Source organism: Caloenas nicobarica, chromosome 21 (genome assembly GCF_036013445.1).
Source record: "Caloenas nicobarica isolate bCalNic1 chromosome 21, bCalNic1.hap1, whole genome shotgun sequence".
Classification (NCBI taxonomy): Eukaryota; Metazoa; Chordata; class Aves; order Columbiformes; family Columbidae; genus Caloenas; species Caloenas nicobarica.
The window spans coordinates 2,498,494-2,524,476 of record NC_088265.1 but is presented as its reverse complement, the minus strand read 5'-3'; the positions used below and the strand labels follow the sequence as shown (position 1 = coordinate 2,524,476).

General features: G+C 41.3%; 1 protein-coding gene across 1 annotated transcript; it reads right to left on the bottom strand.

Moving 5' to 3' along the window:
• Positions 1 to 2,028: 2,028 nt before the first annotated feature.
• On the bottom strand, positions 2,029 to 25,983 carry TRIM33 (tripartite motif containing 33). Its single transcript, XM_065649544.1, has 20 exons — positions 25,536 to 25,983; positions 20,430 to 20,548; positions 20,186 to 20,333; positions 17,867 to 17,999; positions 16,409 to 16,525; positions 15,591 to 15,705; positions 15,263 to 15,409; positions 14,607 to 14,724; positions 13,885 to 14,129; positions 13,475 to 13,639; positions 12,429 to 12,629; positions 11,111 to 11,243; positions 10,111 to 10,174; positions 9,650 to 9,809; positions 8,546 to 8,892; positions 7,944 to 8,067; positions 6,854 to 6,928; positions 6,142 to 6,294; positions 4,369 to 4,419; positions 2,029 to 4,288 (listed from the first exon to the last, which is right to left on the bottom strand). The coding sequence occupies exons 1-20, from the start codon at positions 25,981 to 25,983 to the stop codon at positions 4,076 to 4,078; spliced, it is 3,276 nt and encodes a 1,091-aa protein (XP_065505616.1). The 3' UTR covers positions 2,029 to 4,075.

Below are 25,983 nucleotides of genomic sequence, written 5' to 3'. Positions count from 1 at the left end.
ATCACTCAATAGAAAAAGCCAAACCTGCATTTCATACCTTTAATAGTTCACTTTCAATAAAACAACACAAATTTAACCGTGATTTTTGAAAACCAATTCAAATACATTAGAAAGTATAGAAAGTAGGATCCCCATGAGCAAACATAGGAACTAGATGGAAGAATTACTGCACGCGTACTATGAGAAAATAAGAGAAATGGCCATATCTGAAGATACAATGCATATGTTCGTTCTGAAATATGTCTATGTAAACTGTGGCATATAATTTTTTAAAAAAAGTTCCTCCATTTACTCAAACACCTACTTTTTAAAAAAATATGTAACTTCCTCCAATTTTTAAAATAAAATGCCACACTATATTGTCAATAACTCCTACGCACTTTATTTTTAAAAGCTAGGCTTGGTGATACGCATACAAGTTTTCCTGTAAAATCACCATCCAAAGGAAAGGATTGCTGTCACGCTAACAGGCAACAGACGAAGCGGTTTTATTGCTTTTTCTGAGGAAGAGAAACAGAAAAAACCAAGAAAAAGCCAACTTCTGTACATCAGACACACAGTGTTAAAGTGCCGTTGCCATTACCCAAACTTTCAGAGGTCAACCAGTAAACCAGGTCATAAACAGAATCATAAATCCGGGCTAATTTTAAGGACTTGCAGAAATGCTTATAAAAGATTTAAACGATCCGTGTTTAAGTGCGTGGACACAGTCAAGTGCCACAAGAGCAATAGTGACATTCCACACACAAAACCAAACCAAACCAACAAAAAACCCAATTTCTCTACGTTTATCAGCATTTCTACTTTCAAAAGTTTGGGGAACACCCTTTTTTTGGATAGTAACTCTGCCTTATCATACTATAGGCCACTTAATTCCAGGGCACAGTTCAATCCAAGACCTGAACGTACCCAGCTGGTTGTCACTAATCACCAGTAATTACACGGCCGGACAGCTGCTGAGGTAACGGACAAGTCCCGGAGCAGTGAACCGCGCACTTTGCACTCGTATTTCAAAAGCAAGTCGCCTTTTACTTCTTTGGATTAACTTCAGGCTCATCTACAACAAAAATGGAGACGTTACTCTTTTTTTGCCATGGTTTTACAAGGGTCTGAAGTGAGAGCCCAGTTACACCGGGTGCCAGAGCATCTTCTCTGCTGGTTGGATCGACGTGGCCACGCTCCAGTTCCCGGGGTAAAACCCACCACCACTTGCACATATTGCACACGCGTCTCCTGGCACAGGGACGAACACAGCGGCCCCTTCATACAAACCCCCTTGATTTACTTTAGAAGGAGTTACACACGGCACCGCACCAAACAGTTGTTTCGGCTGAGCGAACCCTTCCCAGTTGTACGATGAACACTTACAGGCTATAGGATCAGGAAATGTATTAGCAGAGATGATCTATCTTTTCAAATATTTTTGAATAGAACTTGGCTAATCAAAAAAAAAAAATTTAAAAATCATTGAATTGTATTATTTGGAGTTCTAAAATGAAGGGGGAGACGGGGAAAAAAGAACGTTGTTTTATTTCTTTTACATAAAAAAAGAGAAACACTTAAGACTTGCACGCAAGGCAAAATTCCACACGACACTCCCGAGCGCTGATGGGCCGAACGGAAGGATGAATTGCAGACGCTCAGGGGGTTACGTGCAAGAACCCTCACCAAGGTCAAGGCCGAGCATGGCTCAGGTTCGCAGGGGAACCAGCGAACACGGGCTGAGCCCCCGAAATCCGACAATGAGCGATGTTAAAACATTCGGACACGTGCTGTGGGGCCTGGCGGCAGCAGGAGCACGCGGAGCCCTGACCTGCAGCTTCGTAGCGTGGTCCTTGTCGCCCACGGCACCAGCAGCTCGTCCCGCAGCGCCGGGATCCGTCACCGGCGCCTCGTGAACACCCAAAAGAGTCGAGGCCTGAAGGTGCAGAACCTGCAGTGCTTAAGCGCCATAAAAACAGTAACCCCGATTGAAGAGAAGTCACCAAAAAAATCTTATTTTCAGTATAATTTTAATAATATTCCTTTGCAAAATGAAGCTGAGAAACTAGAAATGCACAAACAGGCAATACACAGAGGCATTAAATGATCCCTCGTTACTCCTGGTGTCCCGCTCACACGCCTCATCCTATGGGCCAAGCGTTGGCTATTGGTCGATCTGATGTGTTTAAGTAGAATTACTTTTCCTTTCACATACAAACTGGTAAAATGCAAATTTAAACTGGCACTATGTTAATATCCGAGAAATTTAAAACAACCCTCAGTTTGAGTTTTCAGCGTAACACATGCGTAATCTAAAGAATTGAGCTTGGAGTTCCAAACACCTTCAGTCCCCTTATTTATTTCGAGAGGTACAGTCACAATATATATACACTTTGTTCTTATAAAAAGAAATCAAATCTTAAGTGATCTGCATAAAAATTTCTGAGAGCATCTCTCAATTCAATACATGGTGCTAAAGTATTTCTCTTTACCATTATCTTTCACCATTACGGTAAAGCTACATCACAGGAGTCGCTCACGCCGAGTACTCCAAACCCCCTGATTTACCACAGAATCGCTGTACTCACACAAAACCTTACGGCAAAGTAATTTCTGTCAACTTGACCTCACCCAATTACATGATTTCTTTGCCTTATTTTAACAAGACCTATAGGAAGGCCAGAAATTCCATTTGTTATTTCTAGTATTGAAGGAAACAACTGTTTAATTCCTTCGCGGTGACCTCGTTTCCAACCCGAAATGCTGGACTGAAGGCGGGCGGGGGGAAGGCACTGCAGAGATGCTGCCCCAGCGTTTGGGGGAACGGGGAAATTGTCCTGTTTTCATCTTCGACCAGAAACCACTCAAAGCCAAATCCTGTGCAAGCGCTTTGTTCAATGGATGGACAAGTAAGCCAGTCTCAACAGATTTATTCCAATCTTTCCTCGACATTTCGCTCCTAAGCTGCTGCTGAAGAAAGTTCTGAGTAGTACTCTAATAAAAATAAGACAGAACCTCAAAATGAATGCGATGTTAGAAATAGCATATATTACAAATCTTTTCTTGATAGGAACAATTAATAAGAATACATATTAGCTTAAAAACAGTTCAGCAAATGTTGCTGATCTGCAAGAAATCTCAAGTCACTATTTACAAATAAGACAAAGTGAATACAGGAAATTTTACACATTTGGTAGTTAATAGGTTATTGTTTGCCGAGTGGTCTATTAGAAACTGATATTTAGGAAGACTGGAAAAACACCCCAACCAGTTATTACCTCTTCAGTCTATATTTTAAGTACAGAAAATTAGACAATACTGGGGAGAACATTCTGCCTCATTAGGGGGATCAGGGACAGATGACACAACGCTGAGACTTTTGCCTTGAACGCCATTAAAATGTTCTGTGTACAGGATTCATAATAAATACACCCAGTCTTACTGAAAAAGGATTGTTGCAACCAGTTCAGTCTTTCATCTGTCAAGAACTCACACTCCTGCACTTGCCAATTCAGAACAGTTTAATGATTTTTTTTTCTTCCTTTTGCTATACAGAAAACGTAGTAAAGAAAGTCAAATTTAGATAATCGGCTCAACACAGATCAGTTGTTCACAATACCGCTTAAATGAGATGATAAAAGCAACGACCGACACGCACTGAAGTTCACACAAAGAGGGGATTTTGGGGAGCGTTGCTCACAGTTTGTGCTGCAGTCCAGATACAGGAACATCTTACCAACCAGTCTCATCTGTACATGGAACATCTCGTGCCAAATCTGCTTCTCTTCAACATTCACCCACCTCTATCTGTGAGACCAAGATGAGTGTGTCCCCTCCGTCAGGAAAAGAATATAGCAAATAATCAAGGAGAAAAAAAAAAAAAAGAAAAAAAAAGAAAAAAACCACACCAAAAATTTACAATACAGTTTTTTCCCCTTTTGCTGAGAATGCTTTTCTGTACAAGTGTTTTTTGTGATCTAATACTGTTTAAAAAGCTATCAGCTTCTTCAAGGTGGCCACCGTAGGCATTATAATATTCCAGGAACACTTAAATAACAGTTTTTACAATAAACTTTAGGTCCATATCATTAGATTACTTTATATGCACTGGTCTCTCATCTGATTTTAGGCGTTTCCTACGTGGTTGTATAAAATCTTCATCGGAGTCCTCAGTTATTTCACCATCATCCTCTTCCTGCTCAAATTCAGGCAAAGGCTGGAAGGTCCTGTCTGGGTAGATCTCTGTAAGTTTATCTTCAAAGTACAATGCAACTGCCTTCCCTGCCTGCGCTACTTCTGAATCAGCCTGCGGACAGAAGAAGAGGAATATTCACCTGTTGGAAATGCACATCCCTTCACCAAGTGTGCATGGTCTGAAACGCTTACCTTCAAATTAATCTCTTGTGTTTCTGCATAAACTTGAACAACTTTCATCATCTAAAAAGGATACCAGAGTCAAAAAAAAACGGAATTATAATCCTTTCTAAAGTCATGAGATTGCATAGGATTGGATGACTAACGTCAGCCATAACAGAACAGTTTGTTATGGACCACACCTCTTTACTGCTCAAACTTAGCAGAAGCAGGTTTCAAACAGGTAAATAAACCTTCAACAAAACACACAGCTTTTGTACAAATAAGTGTCTGTCATTTTAAAAACTGTGCTCTACTCATGGCCGCTTTCCTCATCATAAATTTTAGTCGCCTGGACATTATTGTGGAAGAGTCTCACTTTAGAGACAAATGCTCCATGAGACCACTCGTTTGGGGGTCTTACCCCACCGTGATTTGAATTTCTTTTAAAGCACGTGGCTCAGAAGCACCACACGTGATGATACAATGACAGGTCAAGGTGAATCATCCTCTGCCATGAGCCAGCATTTCAAACAGCGACACAAGTCTGAAACACTTCAAGAAAACAACCCAAAACACCAAGAAAACAACCCATCCATCAGCCCTCGCTCCCTCGGTTTACTCTGTCCCTAAGAGCTGCAGCATGTTTTTCTCTACAGCAGATGCTTCATTAATTCCCTCGATTGAGAAGTTCACATAATTGCAACTTCTTCCACAGTGCTCATTAACCTCCACCTCATACAGAGACATACGGGAGTCGGGGGTGTCCAAGTCCCAAATGCTTGTGAGCATTTACAGCGTTACGTCATTAACCTTGATTTTTACTAGTGTGCTTGGGAAAGAGCCGAGATGTTAATTGTAGGTTTGTGTCCTTCCTCCAGTTTAGCTCTTTGCAGGGCCAGAAATGCAGGTCAAGCACTGTGAAACTCAGGCTACATTTCACAGGAAAATATTGCCTGTTTTCTGCATTTCTAAGGTCAGGAGAAAGCCGTTCCCTGCGACGTCTTCGCCCCAGAGCTTTGTGTCACTCGTTCTTTAGGGCAGCTCAGGAATAAGGATATTCTCTCATCTCAGCTCCTATAATACCACCATTTTTCTTGACATTCAGAATATTTTTTTCCGTTGCTCCACCTAGTAACAACACTTAGGTGAAAATATTTCATTATCAGAGGGGTTCATTGCAAAATAAGCCAACTTTCCGCATTCGTCAAAAATATGACTTCACACAAAAGTTATCTACTGAAAACTGATTTTTGTGAGAGCCCAGCTACCCACGAGCTGAAGCACTAAGCTTAATACCAGCCGTAACAAACGTGTTTTTCTGGGCTCAGCCTGCATGAGGTACTAGAACCAGTAGAATATTCTTCAGAAAGGCACTTTCCTCAGGAGAGGAAGTTTCCTCAGTAGAATTCGACCACGTTTCACATGTAGAAGAACAATTGTTTGTATAGCTTGAGACAGTTTTAAGGAGTGTTTGTCATTATTACCACACTTCCTAAGCACTTCTGCAAATCTACTCAATGTGCAGTAACAGGGTCACTCTGGTCCTCAGTCATATCCACACCAGCCAATGCACTTCAGAAGTTCCCTCTGTTAAAGCCTGAAACTAGAAACTAAAGCTAAAACTGACAGATAGTTCTGTAATTGCATTTCGTTTGGCTTGTTTGGTTTAAGTGTCCGATTCAGCATCTGCTCCATAAGCAGAAGTTACAACTGGAAGCAGAGGCTTGAAATGGAGAAGCTGCACAACCATGTTGAAATAAACCTTCATCTAAAAAAAAAAAAACGGATAGGAAGTTAACATACTTCATTAAACCTTTCACAGTTCTTGAAGATCAACCGGACATCTGCCACAAAATCCTCAGGAGTCTGGTAGTGTTGGGAATGCTTCTTTTGCAGTTTCTTTTTTACCGTAGATAAATCCATTGGCTTCTTTATAATTTTATAGTAGTTTGGTATCTGTAAAAAACAGCGATTTATCACTACAATGACTACATAGTTCACAGCAGCAGTTGAATTTCTTTGCTTATCAAAATATCAGTTAATCTCGTCATGCACTGTATGCACGTTCAGCAAGTGAGAATAGTTTCTTTTCCTCAAACTGCTTGAGAGGCTTTTTCCAACCTTCAGAGTCTATCACAGCATAGCAATGCTTTTCATTAGAAAACAGAAGAGCCATAGCAGTTTCTCTCCTCCTTTCATTTAAAAGATCGTCCTAAAAGCATTTTGAATTTCATGGGTATTCTCAGACATTCTCTTCCAACTCAACAACTGCTAGGAGAAAGAACTTTTAACTATCTGGGTTTGAGATGGGAGCGGAGCCTCTGCATGGAGAAACTACAGAATCAGCTCCTGTCTCTCTCAGAATCATGAAAAATGGGATGACAGCCAGAACTTTTAGACTGATCAAGGGCACATGCTTCAAGTAAACTCAGTCAGTTCCTTCCTGAACTCAACTTTAGACTCTGAGAGACATTATGCCAAAAATAAATCACAGATGATTTTTCAGGAGACTCACCGAGGCTGGGACTGGCTCTTGGAATTCAATGCTCAGCTCGTGACAATACAGGTAAAGCAGGAGACGTTCACATTTCTTACAAAGAAACAAACAGCTTCACATTAATAACTTTAATTTAAGCTCAGCCCAGAAGCTCATATCCATTTTAAAAACATTTGTACTTCAGCAGCTTAGTACTAGAAAATTTAAACACAATCTCCACAAGCTTAATTATAAAATGTCAAGTTCTCAGGAGGGCACTATAGAGAGGGTACATAGACCATGACCTTACAGTTCACGGAGCAGAAACACACTCCCTTTTTGCTTTCTTCTTCCTGAACAAAAGCCTAGGGCTAACGTTAAACATGAAGATGCATGCTAACATACCATCAATTTAAAAAAAAAAAAATACAAACCAGCATCGCTTTTGTCCAATCATAACCGTATGTAACAGGAAAGCACTGAGTTGCAGACTTTATTCTTTCCCCACAAGTAAAAATTCAACTATTTGAAACCAGAGTGTTTCTAGTAATTCCCCGTTTAAATATTTTTCTTTGCTTGTAATTCCTTTGGAGGAATTTGATTTGATAATACCCTAACGCTTTATGCGCAGACTGATTGATAAAGCTAAAAATAATTCCCACTGTCGAGGTCGTTACACGTTCCACAGAATGCAGCTCAACGCTCCCAGCACCTCTCACAGCACCAACTTCACACACCAAACTTGCATCGCTATTTTTATGAAGGTTGTATCAACGCTAAATGCAAAGAACTTCTAATTAAGAATGCTGCAGAGATTCACGCATGTTAAAGGATGCATTTAAATACAGAATGTGTGTTTACATGCAAGCTTTAGCTACTAGATGATTACAGTCCCAATGTAATGGAGCCCTCCCACAGTCACCACCTGGATACATGGCCACAGCAAGAAAAATCTTGTTATTTATTATGGGGTTTGGTTTTGTTGGTGGTGTTTTGTTTTTTTCAAAAGCCAAAACTGCATTTAATTTGCTGCAGCCACAGGAAAAGTTGCTACAAGAAACTGTGGGGGATAGCAACGTGAGAAAGCACTTTTGTCTAGGAAACAGATTCCTCCAGATTTGAGACATACCCTTTGGTCCACGGGACTCAGGCCTTGCGCTGTCTTCCCTTTCTTGCTGTGTTGTGAATTGTCACAATCATATTCTACTTCTGGTTTGCTCAGATCTCTGCAGAATGTACATATCCACTCTCCACTAAACAGAAATAAACACCATTATTCCAGATATCCAGCGACAAAGTCTCATCAGTGACGACTACAAAGATTTTTTCATTCGCTCTGACAGATTCACACTGTACTGTAGTAAAGACTTGGATATCCAAAGATAATGAATAAACCTTAATGATCAAGATAACCTGCCAGTCAAGGCCATTTTTCCTGCCCTCATATTCCTCTCCCAAGTATGTTCTAACACTTTACAACATCTTTCTCACTGTGGCTCTAAAATGAACTTTACATAACAGAATCACACTTCGAGAGTGATAAACATTGACCAGTTACACTCAAAACAATTCAGGCAGACCTATGGAATGTCAGATTTTTTTACTGACGAGAAATCATCCAGAACCAGCTGATGTTGAGGAAGAAACACCAGTTTTGGTACTGTGTTCAAATCCACCATGAGAATGAGCCCACAGAGCTGTTCTCAGGAACCACGACACGGTTTCTGGTACCTTGGAAAGCTGAGGAGCGTCGGTACGTGGCAGGTCAGGTGAAAAACCTTGGGGCACTTTTCACAACACAACAGGTCCCCTCCGTTCTGGCACACGGCACACCAGTCTTCATTTGGATCATCGTCTTTGTTATTGCCTTCTCCTCCAATTCTGGCCGAGCGGTGCATTAGACTGCGCACGGGGGATTTTCCATTTACAAAGTTATGTCCAGACTGTTTGCAACTTTCACTTAAATCTGCTGGTTCGGTTTTTACATGATTTTCGAGGCTTCCTAACGCTTCTAATTCACTTTCCAGATGCAAGTTAGTGGACAGCGGTGGTGTCAAGCTGCTCTCGGGACTGCTAAGCTGAAATGAAAGTAGCACACGAAAATCAGAGTCAATTCTCCAAGGGCATCTTTCTTCATATGTTGGAAATCAAAAGCCATCCATCATTTAAAGGTACTATACTCACTTCCCAAAACAAGTGGGAAATCATTATGAAGACCTGAGTTGCATACAGTATTGAAAACTACTTTTCCACAAGTCTACCTTTCCAAGAAGAGACCCATTTCCACTCACATATATAACATGATAAACAAACTTCCAAGCCAAACACACTGATAAACTGTTAAAAATAGACCTTCACTGTCATTAGGAACAATCCTCCAATCCATCGCCCCACTCCCAGTACAAAATCCTATTAAATCAAGCATAGCTGGGAAACACTTAAAATTCACTTGCATAAATATTTTATCTATGATCTGGCATAAGAACTTTTGACTGATTGGAAGATTTCTCAATGTAATTCCATGCGTATGAATGTTCAGGAACTACTAAAAATGGGTGACTTACAGCTTTTATTCGTTAGGGATTAAAAGCAGCAAACACAGTACACTGCTGGGGGTATTTCATTTTAACAGCTAAAGATAAAATTCGTATGACAGACTACCCTGTGTCTGGCAGAACACAGTATTAAAGGATATAATAAAGTCCTCGACATGGACCAAACTGAGATTAAGTTCTGTTTTCTATTAGACTACTTTCAAAATTGCTTCATTATTTCCAAATCCTTTCACATGCTGCTAGGAAAACTGTAACATACTGTTGCACAAACTGACTTTACCATGCAAGCACTCCTTCTGCCATCCTCTGTTTTTTCCTGTTTTACTGTTCCTGAGAAACTGCAAATCTCCTCCTCTGTCCCGGGCTCTTGCTTCACCTTCACTTGGTCAGACTTGAAGTTAATGCTGGTTTTCTCAGCAGTTCTGCCCGAGGAGCCACAGCTGGAAAGATACCAGCACAAATAAGAAGAGTAATCAGAGCTAAGAAATGTAAGTGATTGTTTCCTGAATGCATGTTAGAATGTTTACAAGACAGCTCAAGTTTACAAGACAGCAGAGAATCACAGTGAAGGAAAAAAACAAACCAACCACACAAACAAAAAAAACCCCAACTCTTCATGTAAGAATTCTTCCGTTACTGGGTCACAGTTGTACCACAACCCTCCTGACCCATTGCCAATTCATTTTTTTAATTCTTCACATCTGATTTTTCAGCCCGGCGGTGTTAACATTCCACACTCACCTTCCTCTGCTGCCCGTGCTGGAGGTGCTGGGTGGCCTCACAGGAGTGTGGGAGTTGGATAAACCTGCAAAGAAGCAGCGCAGATGTTGACTTGGTACAAAATTTACATTCTGCTGTAAAATAAATGACCAGTAACACCAGAAGTGCTGCTAGAATATCCTAACTTAATACTTCACATAGGTAAGCAGCCCTCTGAGTTGTTTGATCAGAACAAAGGTCTAGCGCACCACATTAAATAAAAAAACAGACACGCTGTTGTTGGAGTCTCAATAATTATTTCACCTAATTCAAACAGTGCTATAGCTCTCAGCCCATTAAGTCCTCAAATGTTAGGCACTGACATCCACCAGTAAAGTCAAGAAAAGCAGCTTCTGTAAGTCTGCACACAGGTTTTGAGAACCGTAGTAAGTTCAACTGCTGCAACCACTCATTCACAGGATTTTACAATAACCTTGCGGAGAGAAGACTACGAGAAACACATATCGAATTACTGAAATCAGCTTCTTACTAACAGCAATGGACATTTTCAATGTTCAAATAACTTGAGATTAGCTATTGGTGACTTCATTTGTTCACACGCATAACGAAAGCTCCATCATCAATTATAATAGCTACGCTCAGAATGACCTTGCTCAAATGGCTGTTGGGCGAAAGTATTTCTAAGACTAAGCTATTCTATAAACTTCCCAAACCTCGGAATGGTCTAGCCAGTCACCAGCAATATCTGAACTATGTCCTCTGATACACAGGAAAGAAAAAAAGGATTGTGGTAACACAGGACAAGAATACAGTCCACACATGTATATCAGAACACTGCATTCGTGTGCTGGCAGTTGGTAACTATACAGATATTTCTGTAGGAAGGTGAAATTTAAATTTCCAGAATAATTTATTTCTGAGCAAAATACTTTTTAAACTAATAAAACATCACTTCCCTTTTGGCAGAAAATAGTAGGTAGCTATTTTCACCTTAAATACCAAAACCACCCACCACATTTACCTGATGACCCTGGAGACAGAGCTGAGGGTCCTGGGGAGGGATTCATGGTACTGGTAGGTTGTGGGGGTAGGTGGCTGCCAGTGATGTATCTACTCAGAAGGTTATCTAAACTACTTGAACCAGCATCTTCAAGCTAAGAAGCAAAACACAAAAGTCAGAATCAGAGAAGCCTAATTAAAGTTTCTTAATAGTTCCGCATCTTTGAACTGTGATCAGTATCTTTAGCAGAATTGTTCACTATCCCTTCGAGGATTCAGGATATCAGTTTTGTACAGAGATCAGTCTTTCAAAACAGAAACCCCACCGTCAGAAACTTATAGAAAAGCTTTTCAAAAGCTCCTGGATATCCGAGTTCTCCCAGAGTGGCTGCATTTCCATTCGGTCGTTCCAAACTTTTTGGTTCCCAGATGTTCAGTGTTTTAGTCATACAAATGGTGTCACTCATATGAACTACCAGATTACTAATATTGCAAGAGTTATTCTGCAATTAAGATATTACAGGAAACCATGAACTTGTTTGTCCTGAGCATGATGTGAAATCTGCCTCCCCTTCACTTTTTACGCAGGTTTTTAGTATCTATTAAAAACAAGGAAACAGGTACCCTATTGCTTTAACTTTTACTTAAAGCTATCAACTGCAAGACAGCACATTTGCAAATAATGTGTTTGAGACACACTGTATTCAAAGCAGGTTATTATGATTGTGCAAGCACCTTGAAAGACTAATAGCTTCCTATCCAGCTCTTGCATCGATTAAAACCCATAATAGCTCTTACATGAACAGGTATAAAAAAGAGCATCTTAACAGAATTCTGCATTTTCGGAGCACCTACAAAGAAATTATTACAGCCACATTACAGGGTACAGAAGAAATGTGAGGAGAGAGAAAAGCAGGGCAGCGGGACACCTGCTCTCTGTACCTCCTGCATTTGATATTGACATTTAGGAACACCACAGAGAGAAAAATCACCATTTGGGGCATTCGACGTACATAACTACTCAACTGCCCTACTGATACCTTCCCGTACGATCGTCTTGTGGAAGAATGGAATGAACACAGATTAACTAATCTATCAATTTTACTATAGGACAGCCATTAAATACTAATCAGTCTAACAGCTAACGCGAGTCGAGCAGGTCAGCCCTGTATGATGAAAATAGCTGCATGCCCAAGCCAAGGGCTGAAGATTTTAATTCTCCAACTTGAAATGATAAATAACAAAACTATTCCATAGACAAGTAGCGATATCCAAATAAAGAAAGATACAGAAGGAAAGCAGATCATTGCTTCACCCACAGCTTGATCTGCTCCACTGACCTGGATGGGCGGGATGTCTGGCAGGGAAGGTAAATTCTCTGGGTTTGTTACAGAAGGAATGAGTTCGATCGCAGAAACAGACGGACTCGTTGGGCCGCGGTTTGCACTCGCCATTGTTGCTGTGGTAGGACTAGTTGGATTAATAGTGGTGTTGTGCACAGAAACAACTGGAAAAGGCCCCGCATGCCCAGGGTTAGAATGCTGCAGGGAAAGAGAAGAGACCGTGAGCACGTTACGGACAAACCAGACAGCCAGAGCACGTCAAACTGTGACACAGGCTTTGTGAGAATCCTCAACAAAAAACAGGGGCGGGGGGGAACATATAAACTTGCATTTCTGTCAATACAACCTGATAGCGCTGAATGCAAAGCAACTGTTATATTTATTTACTTGGAAAGAAAAACACACTTGATGTGGCTAGATACTTAAATACATAGCACATCTTCCACCACATTATTTTCATATATAGTTATACCTCCTTAAAGTAATTACTTCCTCCAAAGACAACTTTAGAGTCCACAAATCTGTCTACAAACTTTTCATTTTTTAAATAAATGAGTAACTGTTTCAAGTATTATAAAGTCACTTTTGGTTTTCCAATCCCACTAACATTTATTGTCAAGAATTTTAATTCTTAGTAGTATACAGAGCTCTGCATCATGCTTCAGGTTTGAATTTAAAAACACTTTAGAATTTGGTTTCATTAAAAACCTTCAGCCACACCACTTTGAACGTCACTATTCCTGACTATTCTCCAAGAAACCCAAAGCTGGATGTCACTGAAAAGTGAAAAAGGAAACAGTTTGTTTCCCACAACTAAAGCGCAATACAAACATTAGAATTCATTTTCATTCTCAAGTTTGAATTTTCTTATGTTCAGCAAAAAATGTCACAGCACAGTATGCAACATGAAAAAGCACATAAATGTGTGTAGCTGCGAGTGAGTTATAAGCGCTACAGATAAACACATTTACAGCTGGAGATACCGTCTATTGTAATGAAAGTTTGGCACAATGGCACAAATGAAGCGTGTACACAGGATATACTTGTCTTTGAAGGTGAGGTTGCATCATGGAGTATTGTGGTCCATTGTGGCGTGGTATTCCTGGAATACGAGCAGCATTCTGAGCCATTCTCATCTGATGTGCTTGGAAAGCCCCACAGTTCATGTTACCCCTCTGCATGGTCTGCATGCTGATCAACCTGGGAGGCTGCAAGGGTTTTTGTTTTTTAACATTTTTGGTTTTAACACGGAAAAAAAGAAGCCAATTTCTTTCCACAGCAGTAGGTTTACTAGTTACATAACATCAAGAAAAGCCAAGAGCTGTCACATTTAAAGTAAAATTCCAAAATATGTTCACGTTCATAAACTGCTTTGGAAGTTTATGTTCGATAGGGCAATCTTAGGTCTCAGTGTTATGGTAAAAGGTGAAATAAGAAGACGGAAGATCCTTACCTGCTGCTGTAAGACCTGTGGGCTGCTCTGCCGGGGGACGGACGCCGCCGGCTGCCCCACCCTCATCTGCTGCAGCTGCTGGTGCTTCTGCGCATACACCTGCTGCTGCATGTGCTGCAGCCGGAGCTGTGCCAGGTTGATCTGTCCCGGAGCTTTATTGACGTGGTTGGTGGCTGGAGGAGCTTGTCCAACCACGACATTTGGAGTGTAACTAGGAGTTGGTTTGTTTTCAATGACAAGGTTACCTAAACCAAAGGAAAAAAGAACTAGTCAACAGTTAAATCTCCATTTCTTATCAACAGTCCTAATTATTGTTCGTGCAACTTGCAATACATTAAGACATTGAGTATTACTCCATATGCAGCTAAATATGAAGTTCAGATTAAAAAAACCTGATCCTATTGCCAAAAAAGCTTATTCCAGAAACTGAAGCATCCACTTAGCACTAATGTGTTATACTATAACCATCAGAACCACTTTTAAGAGGGGAAAAGAGGGCCATTCCTAGAATCATTCCCACTGGAAACCAGACCGTGGAGAAAGCTTCGCTAATCAAAAGAACAGAGCAGATCAGGAGGGTAATCAGGACTGGGTGGGTTATGTCAAGAGAGTTTTGGTCTTCTGCATTAAGAAATGTGTTGCTCTCTAACTCACATTAGATGAACACCTCCAAGTCAAACTAGTTTTTCAAGTAACACAGAATAAACAAACCATTTTCTCACCTAAATTGACAACATTCTTTGCCCAGAAAGTGGGGTCACAATGGAAGCGTATTGCCCCATTGGCAGCCGGGACAGGATCACAACGCGCCTTTAAAATGTGACGTAACTGGAATGTTATCTAATGGAAAGCAAAAACAAGCCTTGATGACAACAAAATAAAGAATAAGAACATTAAGAAGTGTGCATTTGTCCAGCAAGTTTAGACTGCTGGATCACCAACAAGGACTGTCAACAGCAAGTTTGGTAAGTAGCCTGGAAAGTACTCAATTCACCAGGAAAATCATCCACCATACAATTAATTTCTTACTCAACCCAGAGGATTACAGAGAAGTACTGTTCAACAATAACACTACTTCTGCAATGACTCAAGGGAAACACTGAGCTGCTTTTACAGAGTTTGACCGCATTCCTTCTATGATAAAACTGTTAAGTCCTTAATTTACAAATGAGAAGCGGTGTGTAAGTTGGGAAATTTATCCCATTATTAAAGAAGGGTTTTTTTGTTTGCTTTTGTTTTTTTTTTTTTTAAATGAAGCACGAACAACTCATTGTCTCTTCCTTGGATATAATCTAGTGAGGCTACACAATACTTGGAAAATTCTTTTGACTAAACAGTGTCTGTACTGTACATACAAATTAAGAGTGTGTGTCCTTACCAGCCGCTTACTGTAGAGCAAAGCGGTACTGCTGCCACTGGCAATAGCCCAATTAGTAAAGTTCATCACATGCTTCACTTGTCGCGAAAGACCAGTGATGTCATTTTGTTGTTGTATTAACTTCATCTGTCTCTCCTTTGTCACATTCTACAAAAAAGAAAAAGCTTTATTACAATGGGAGCTTCAGATTTATGAGCAAAATGTAAAGCGCTATCACACTTTTCAGAGCAAAAGAAAAAATGTCACAAGCAAAGCAGCTTATACTAACGCTCATATTCAGAGCAGGTAGAACCATCAAGTTATCACTCTCTGTTTCTCTTAACTGTACCTCAAGGTGCTGTAAGAGAGATTTTCCCTTTTTATTGATTTCGTTGATGAGGGTGAATATAGCCACTTTGATTTCCTGTTCTACTCGTTTGTTAGTTTCATTTACTTCTTTTATCCTAAAGAGAGAGAGAAACGTATTGTCAGGCAGTCACTTTATACTCTGCTGCCAAATACTCAACACCACAGGTACCTTCCCATCCTTGAAGGGTGAGGGAGCAACTTCTATATTGAAGAAGTTCCAATAAGTGCAAAATTTATAGCATGTTTCGTTTCTAACAGAAAAATCATCATTAATCAACTTTTTCAAAGAAGCCAGTTTGGGAAAAAAGCTAACCACCACACGCCCAAACAAAACCACAAGATCCCATTCAATTTAAAAAACAAGGTTTTGTTACACAGTTACCAAACAGGCATTCATATGAAACATTAAGATATTTAAAGAAAAATTGGTTTCTCTCTACAGCCAACACTTGTGTCACCTAGAGCTGAACTTTGCAGAAACCATAAGACAGGTTTGCCTTCCCTTTTTTATTCCTTTTTTCCTCCCTCCCCTGATAAGTGTAATAAATGTGTCACATCTTTGGTGCTAATCAAACTTGCCATAAAGAATCATTTTGGACATTTGCTTCTGGTAACAACTTCCTACAGATGGACAGTGTTGTAAGGAAAAACACATTCCAAAAAGTAATTAAATCCAATACAACTAAAGATACAGAATCAACTAAAATGTAAGTATTCTTCTAGTTCCACCATTCCTCTTACTGAGATTCATGAAAAAGACAATGTAATAGTAACATTTAAACATTGTGGGGTACGTACCTGTTCTGAACTTGGGCAGCTGCAAAATTTACGTAATTCTTCTTCTCCAGAAGTTTGGCCAACAGGTTCTCAATTGCACCCTTCTGGTTCTGAAAAGCTTCTTCCAGAAACTGATACCTTTTCAACATGCAAAAGAAGATCCCAATTACCAAGGAACAACGTGCCAAAACTAAGGGTTCCCAATTTAGATGTAGAGCTATAACATTTTGAAAAAATTATGACCAAAAAAAAAAAATCAAACTATATGTATGCCAAGCAGCATGCAAAATGTTTCAGTACTGATAAAACCCTTTGTACTCCCGGCAGATGAAGCAGTCACCCTAACCATCTGTAATTCACATCTCCAGACAGAGCAATTTTTAAAGAATATTCTGCAACAAAGATTGTGAATAGCAAAGTATTCTCTTACTGGAAGAGAACAGGTAAGTAGAACCAGATCCATCTGTTAATCAGTTAGTGCCATGCACAAAACAGATGCAAAGACTAGAAAAAGTGAGCGAGCACATCCCAGGAGACCACACGTTCTGGACAATGTGTCTCGCAGGACTTTTAGGATCAAGAACAGAGCAGGAATACTCAAGGTTGTTAATATTTTAATAGTACTGACTTCAAAAGTAAAAGGTCTCCATTAGGCTGCTGTAGCAGTCTATGAGAGTAATCACTACTCAACATTGCAGTGGACTGTCAAGAACCTTTACTGAGAAGCATTACTTGCAGACTGACTAGGAAAAGGAGTGCTGCAGCGGCTGGTAAATACATATTTACCCCAGATTCTCTATTATAACATTGCAAAATACTTTTCAAACATGCAAAGAACTATATGACAAAGCCGCTAAAGAGCAGGAAGTTTTAACGTATCTTAAGAGGTTCCAACTTTTCTCTAGTAGCTCAGAGAAGAAGTGCTGGAGACAAAACCCATTATTTCTTTTTACTTAGAACGAGGCAACTTTCACCCAGCTGAAACCAAAGAATTTTTCCCTCTGTACTAGAAAAACATATTCATCTATGAGGCAAAAATTATACCTTCCTTTACAAAATTACCCCAAATTGAAAGACTATTGCGTAATAAAATTTGCCCTTTCAAAAAAATTCCCTCGCCCATGACTCACTATATCACCTTTGCTTCTTTACAGCACCAGGTGTTCAGGGTTGTAGCAATTTCTATTCAAATCCTGAACACAGGGACAGCACAAGTAAATACCAGGCAAGTTAACACCTTAATCGCATCAAATCGCCTCAGACCACGTTTGGAATCGGCTCTTAAGGTACTCAACAAAGCTCAACCGACTGATCACTTAAAAAGTTTTCAGCATCCCCACAGGTTCTCCTTGGCAAGGGATCATTTCAGGCTGACAAAGAGTAAATACAACAGTATTTAATGACACGACTGCTTTAAATCAATGCCATTTCATCCTGAGAAAGCGCAGCACAGGAATTAAGAGACAGTAATGTTGGTACCTGTGTTCTTTGTGCTCCAGTAACTGACAGTCTCTGCATGTCAGCCTGTCACAGGTTTCACAGAAAAGCTTTAACTGCTCTTGTTTGTGGACAGGACAGAAAACAGGACGTTGACCAGATGCTCCCACAGCCTCTGTTTTTAAAAACAAAGCAGTTTTGCATTTTAAAACACAATTTAGACAATCTGAAGAGCAAAACCACAACTTCCTAGCTATGTAACAACCAAGAATTTGGACAAAGACACCTACAAACCTGTTCTCACCCTAAAGTTACTGTGAATTCATTCTCACTGAAATATTCACAGTGCCAGTGGTTTATAGCTGTTTCTTTCTTGTATTTAAAGAGGAGGAATGCCTCTCCTATCACAAACACTCAAAAGACACCGGCACCTGTAAGAATGTAGAAACTGTACACAAACACCAGATTAAATTGCGTACAATTCCGCCTCTGACACACTGAAGGATGGACCAAACCTCGCAAACTTTCATACTGTCAAACACCCATAGGTTGTCTACATTATGACTTCGAAACCTTTATAAACCTCATTAAGTCATATGCAACTGAAGTGGTAAACACAAAGAAACATGGCCCATGTTAAGAGTTACTTAAACACCAGATACACCGCTTAACTTTTCCACTTCACTGAATAACAGGTAACATCACAAAACAGTTCTGAGTTTCCTAAAAAGTGCTGCATGGTCTTCCAAAGATATTTAGAGCCTAGTGCAGAGGAAAGCAGCCTTTGAAAGGTACAGCAGGTAAGGTTTAACACCAACATCTTCCTCAGTCTCAGCATTTCTGAAGCTTGTTATATCATGCAAGTTACTGTAAAGAAAGAGAGCTTGTGAATCTACAGCTGACGCTCATTAATACAAATGTAAAGTCTCCAGAGTATGTCTTGGAGTGTAACAAGCTCCCCTGAGAAAACAGCGAGTAGTCATTCCCCACAATCAACAGTTACTAGGGATGGTGGTCAAAGCACGGCCACGTTCTGGCCCGCTGAATGCACGTGGGCTTCCGTCTTCAGAAACACCAACCCGAATTTCTGAGAGAAAGTCTCTTTTATTGGAACAGCCATTTTTTGGCATCTCCCCACTCGGGTTCTTGGAGGGGAAGCGGAGCGATAGTATCACCTTGACAGCCACAATATAGCGCTCCTAACGAAAAACGTTAGGAATTCTTTGTAGGGCCCTGTAATTTGATTTCGCCTGAAGGGTTTTTCATCCACTACAATTAATACGTCTCAACTTAAACAGGTAACACTTCTATTAAAGAATACCCATTAAGACATACAGAGAAACCCCTCCAAAAATGAAGTTTATTTGATAGAGCAAATGAAATAAGATCGTTGCCTAAAAGAATTAAGCTCAATAGCAAACTTTTAAATTATTAATAAGATTTCGACGAGAGCTAGCAGAAAGCAAAGCAGTGTTACTCCTTCGGAATGGCACAACAAAACTATCATGAAGATCTTATTTTAAATGTACAGAGAGTGCAAAACGTCAAGATCTCTCTTCCTCAATAAGATCAGTCTTCATATATATGCAGATTGTAGAGAACCTACATGTGTTTAAATGAGAACTTTATCCCATTTACAAAGAAAATCTTCTAAGTTAAAACTCAATTACATTTTACCCGTTTTGAGGATGTTTTCTACATTACCTCAGTAGCTTACAAATGATAAACAGTCAAATGATAGCTTAAGAATTAACTTCTAATAAAGCTGCATGTCTAAATGAACTCTACATGCATTTCGCACATTAAATTTTGCTAACTCAGAGAGTTCAAATTCCACATTTGCTCAAAAATACCAATACAACAGTAACATCACATTGACTATGACTATAAGCTTATCTGTATATACTTCTGCACTAGAGGAACTACAATTGCTCCTTATAACCAAGTACAGCACAATGTATAATTTAATTTCCTTGGCCAATGCACAAGATTACCAATATATCAGTGCTCTCCAGATTTCAACCCCTCCATTTAGTTAGTTATTCTACTAAAGGATTATTAAGACTGGATCCCAATTCTTTCCAAAGACTGCAGTCTCATTCTGTTTCTTCTGTACTTCAGATATTTTTTACATTGGACATCAAAATTTATAAAGAATTAGCAAATAACCTGCTTTAGTTAAAAAGTTAGTTTTTCCTCTGTTTTTAAAGCTATCAGTTTTGCACTGGCAGCTTTTTACTAAACTTTTTACAAGTCTTTGGGGAAAGCCATACAGCTGGTTGTTACCTAAATAACCCTCCCTCTCTCTTTTTACATGTGCCGAAGAGAAAACGTTTTTTACTGCGGGCAAGAAACACTCACCTGAAGACACATCCTCTTTTTTTCGGATCATATGATCTTTAGTAAATTTTACTCGCTGATGAGCTTCTATGCAAGTCTTGCACAACCATTCCCCACACTCTACACAAAATCCAACAGCGCTGGCGTTGTCTTCACAGCTTGTACACACCTGCAAAGGGAAACAGTCGGTTACCATCGTTTTCCTGGAAAGAATTAACGTGTGCAGAAAACCAGCAGGTGAACAGCAAGCAGGAAAGCGCCATACCTGCTCTGACTTCTCGTCGGAGCTGCTGGGGGTTTCCGAGGTGTCCTTCACGAAGTAGTTATCCACCAGATCGATCTGCCGGCACTCCTGGCGGCATATCGGGCATCGGATCACCCCCACTGCAACACACAACGTTCCGCAGTTTTGAGAAAAATAACACGAAAACCAATCGGAATCAGAAGATGACAAGAATGACCACAAAATCCTCAGAATGCTCATTTCTCTTGGGTAAATGAACAGATTCCAAAGTGGATGCTACCCTTAAAACCAGTCCATACGTAACAGGTTTCCCAAAAAACCCACCACAACGACAACAAAACACTAACAAAAACCACCCAGAAACCATCCGCACAGCTCTTCAGAACAGGATGCCTCACCTAGGATGAAGTTGTGATTATTTCTACGTCATACTCAGTTTTTCCTACTGATTTCTTCCCGAAAAAATACATATTTTTAGCCAAGTCGCTTGTTCTCCCCAAGCAAATATAATCTTCCCCCGCCACCACATGAACCAAATTGACATTTAAAGATGTTCTACGTACAACCTGTGTTAAAGGCTTGAAAACTTATTTCCCACTAAGGCAGAGGATAATGCTCTCTTCCCAGAAGCGTCATTGAATCTTAAAACCAGTTCCTATATAATTGTATTGTGAATATCATTTTCTAGGAGAAGCTTTCAAAGCCACTGGGTATTTTTATACACTGGGACACCTGAAACAACTTCAAAAAGTAAATGTAATTAAAGGATGCTCAAACTCCTTTATGGATATTCAGTTAGAACAGCAAGACTTATTTCAGGGAGATTAATTACATTAGTAGTAAATTAGCGTTCATTTTTTTCAAGTGCTAAAATTAAGGATGGCTTCAGAGCACAAAAGGTTCACTGCAGAGCAACGATCCAACTAAAAATTCCCTGTCTCCTCAAGCCACCACCTGCACTTGTAACCGGAGCAGAACACAGAATTCCTTGGGTGAAGAGTTTTGGCAGAGCAAAGAGAGGCAAGCAGCACAAATTTTACTACACGACACCTGTCGAACCATTATTATACAACTGCTACAAGTCACATCTTCCTTACTTTGCACATTAGACGGTCTTATTTGTCCAAGACTTTATTAAGAACACTAATGAGAGTAGAATGGACGTAATCCTTTTAACTGCTTATGATTTGGATAAAGCACACTAAACCAGACCACGGACATCACAGGACACTGAAGGAAATTGAGAAAGAGCAATTTTGTTTTCATAAAAACAGAAACACTGCTAAAAAATCTACAACATAACCCAGCAGCAAATCACAGTGGAACATTTCAAAGAAATTAACACTTCAAATAGAAAATGTTTTTAATCTACCACTTTCAACACCTAAAGCTGAAACAAAAGTATTTTTCTGAATTGTAACTCTGAACTATGAGAACACCTTGTATACATTTATTTTTAAAATTTCCCAAGCGTAACAACATTTCTCTGATGGCTATTTGCATGTATCTCAAAACTGGCCATTTTTTCAACAGGTTAATATAACTATGAAAGGCTTTATCTTGAACTAGTTTTAACAGGAAATTCATTCAAACCTACTTAGAATTCATTTCCCCAGTCTGACATCTTGATCCTGACAACACTAAAATACTTCTCCAAATTTTAAAAGTGCTTGAGAGCTACAAAGATGGAAAGGCTGGATTCTCTACACTTCCAGTCTCGTAGGATCGAACCAGAGAAACGGTCTCTTGAGAAAGTTCATGTCACGTCTTTGGCCACTTATCGACTCCAGCTCCACATCATGGAGTTCAGACTCTTCGCACTTTCAACACGAGCTGGAACCAACTGATCCACCCCCAGTACATCTTTGTTCTACTCACATCTACTACTTTTGCACAAGAAAAAAAAAAAAAAGAAACCTGGAATTTTCTGAATCATCTTCTTTGCTCCCTACCCACACTTGTGGAATTTCCCTGCTGGAATTTCATCAGGAGTTGGACTCGATGATCCTTGTGGGTCCCTTGCAACTCAGGACATTCTGTGATTCTATGAGATATTTCAGAGACCACGTGTAGAAGAGCAGGGCTTCCCAAGCCTGCTTCCCAGGCAAACCCACGTGCCACCATCCTCCTGATCTGCTTTTCTGGTTTTTATTGACAAACACAAGAGGGAAGCTGCCTGGAATCCTCCAGCACTGTGAAACAAAGGGGAAGTGGGGAGGCAGGAAAGGGGAACAGTCACCACCAGCCATGGAAACCCACCTTCCTCCTACAAACACTGTAACAGCTAAAGCAAAATAACTAACTTCTGTAAGAAGCTTCCATGCTAGAGGTTCCACTCGTTCACTGAAGATGGTGACATCCACAGGGAGCTGGGACAGCCACACATTCTCTCTATTGGGATAATCTTCTTAAAAGAGAATCTAAGTGTCTCGGTGAGGCGGTGAAACCTCCGAACAACCCACCTTCCCAGGAGCAGCGGGTGTATAAGAAGTTGTTTTGCAGTATCTGTAACCATCTGAAATCTCTAACTTAGAAACAAACTTTTTTCAGAATACCATGATACAAATGCAAGGCATTTTCTTGTAGCCTGTTCAACCTGAAGGGAAGAGCTCAGTCGGACAGCTGAAACACCAGGCACTAAGAAATCATCGATCCATCAGATAAAATACATGTTCCAATGACCTATTCAGTTATTAAAGTGAATGTGAGATGCTACTTTTTATGTTAAATAAATGATATAAAAATGCATGTGTTTTAAATCCATAAAACTTCTCATTTTTAAATGCATATAAGATAGTACAGCACAGAACCCAGCAGTGAGAGCCTGCAGTAAAGTGCAGCTTCGGGCACCACATCCCACCAACTCGTCCTTCACGAAAAAACACCTGCTTATGGTTAAGGAGAAGCCGTAGAAGTGGAAGTAACACTTCACGGTACCAAAACCCACGGCAACAGAGAAGGAACGTGCATGACTAAGCGACATGGAACTTCTCCGTACGTTGAGAATGGCCATTTTGTACCTGATTTGCTGGCAAGCATTTCGTGTGCCATTCAACTCATTCCATTCGCAATCCGCGGAGATCTGCCCACAGAACTGCACTTTCTGGTTGGTCAATGGCTTGTTCTTAACTGACCTGCTGGGCTAATACTTTGTTCATGCAGATTTATGGATCACGCACATCTTTCCCAGTACACTCTCCTGGACCCTAAATGCACATCTTGCTCATGTCATATAAAAGTTTTTGATGCAGCAATTAAAAGCTGAATTATTATTTTACCAAAGCACACAATCAAGCATTCTTAAAATGTGTATAACAAGAACTGATATTCCAGTTCATATGTATTTCAGAAGCCACACTTTGTTTTCTTCCCACACTTGTATCCTAACACAGCGGGATTCAGATACTCCTGCTAACTGCTAGTAAAATAAACCTTGCTTTCTAAGTTCTGGATCTTTCACTAGCATGTCTAATGCAAAGTGTAGAATCTGGAACTTAACAAGAAGAAACACAAGACCAACTGAGTGCTTTGGTTAGTGCATTTATGAAATATATTTAATGTATCATCTTTTTAAAACCAATGGACTTTCTAAGACCACATCTGAACAGTCTGGATGAAAGAACCATTACCAAGCCAGGTTAATTACTTCACTGTGTGACATAGGAAAGGCTTGAGCCCTTGCTAAAACCAGAAGGATGTCACCAAACAAGGTTTCTCTGACTATAGGGCTATGTTACGACCTGCAGAACCACTTACCAGGGCCCTAGTTTGGTCTGTAGACCACAGCATGTGAGTCAGTCCATTAAAAGCTCCAGAAGCTTTTCAATTCCACCCCTAAACGTATAAAATACAACAATAAAATTCAACCTGTGATTCCAATTTAAAAAAAAAATCCAGAAGGAGCAGCCTACATTCGTTCCACGGCACAAAAGCGATGTGTGCGTGGGATGGGTGTGCTCTGCACCCCGAGCAGCCCGGCGATGGTTTGGAACGGGCTCTGGAGGGGCCGTGTTCTCCTCCAGCTCGGCGCCCAGGAGCAGAGCGACACGGCGAGCACCAAACACCCATCAGGCAAGAGCGACACATCAATAGCGGGTGGTTTTTCCAAGACTCATTTATCAAGGAACAAAGAAAGTTGTAGGCACAAGGAGTCCCGTGCAGACCTTTCCTGCCAGATACGATTTGCCTACAAGCCAACCACCTTATTCCATAAATACAACAGCGTGAGTGAGCGTTCTTTGAGCTCTCCCTGCTGGGCTGCGACCTCCCCTTGCGCTGGGACACCTCTCAAGGTGGTTCTTCTATGCAGAGAGACCTTTTATCAATGACGCACCTTTGGTAAGGGACCAATATGGCACATAACCTCCTAGAATAGTAACTTTGATTTTGCCTTAGTAACTTGGATCGCATGCTGAACTGATACTAATGTTTCATTAGTCAACAGGAGACTTTTCCTTATCCTTTGCATCTCTGCGAGAGTTATTCTAACTTGAGGCTAACTCAATTTCCCTTTGTATTTCTCCTCAATGGAGTAATAAGCAAAGTGAACATTGCCATCAAACATGTTGAGCCTTGTCAAACCACTGTTAACTCTGCCAAACTCCATCAAACTGCCTGAACTCTGTCAAATTATTGCTTTACCTCAATAAGACACACGGCTGCTCCTCTCTTTGGCGCGAGGCGCATTTCACGCGCCCGCAACAACGTGCGGAGTTCACCGGCACAGCAAGTCCGCTGACAAACAGCGCTGCGGTGTTCTAACCCAGCTCATAAGAAACCCGGACCCAAACCCAGGTGCACGACACGCCGCTAACACTACAGCAAGTTAAGAATCCACCAAGACAATTTTTTTTCCGAGTGACCCGTTGAACCCCTCCTCACAGACACGCCTCCACCTGAGAGCCAAAACAAAACGCACGGCGCAGTTCACGCTATAACTCCAAGAACTCCCAAGTTCTTCACAACACGGCGCAAACTGCTGCGAGCCAGAGCCGGGGCCCAGGCCACCGGGAACACCGGCGGGCGCGAACGCGACCTCCCCGGGCACCGCGAACGCGAGAAAAGCGACGGGAACCGCAGCCGAACGGCGTCCGAAAGGAGGACCGGGCGGGGAGAGGCCGCGCTCACCTTGCTGGACGTCGCCGTTGGCGCCGCCGGGCACCGGGACGCTGAGCTGCCGCTCGGGCTCGGGCAGGCAGCGGCGGCAGAAGGAGTGCAGGCAGGGCAGCAGCTTGGGCTCGGCCTCCCGCCGGCTCTGCAGGCTCTGCGCGCAAACCGCGCAGGTGTCCAGCAGCGACAAGGGCCCCGGCACCGCCGGCGTCAGCGGAGGCACCGGGCTGGGGCCCGGCCCTGGGACGACACCGGGCCCTGCCGCCGCCACCGCCTCGGCCTCGGCCTCCCCGCGCTCCGCGGCCGCCGCGCCGGGGCTTTCCCGCTCCTCGGGCGGCGCGGAGAGGGGCGGCGGGGGAGCGGCGCCGGAGGGGGATGCGGCCGTGAGCTCCAGGCCGGCGGCGCCGCCCGGCCCGGCCTCGGCAGCCCCCTCCCCGCCGCCGCCGCCTCCTTTGTTTTCCGCCAT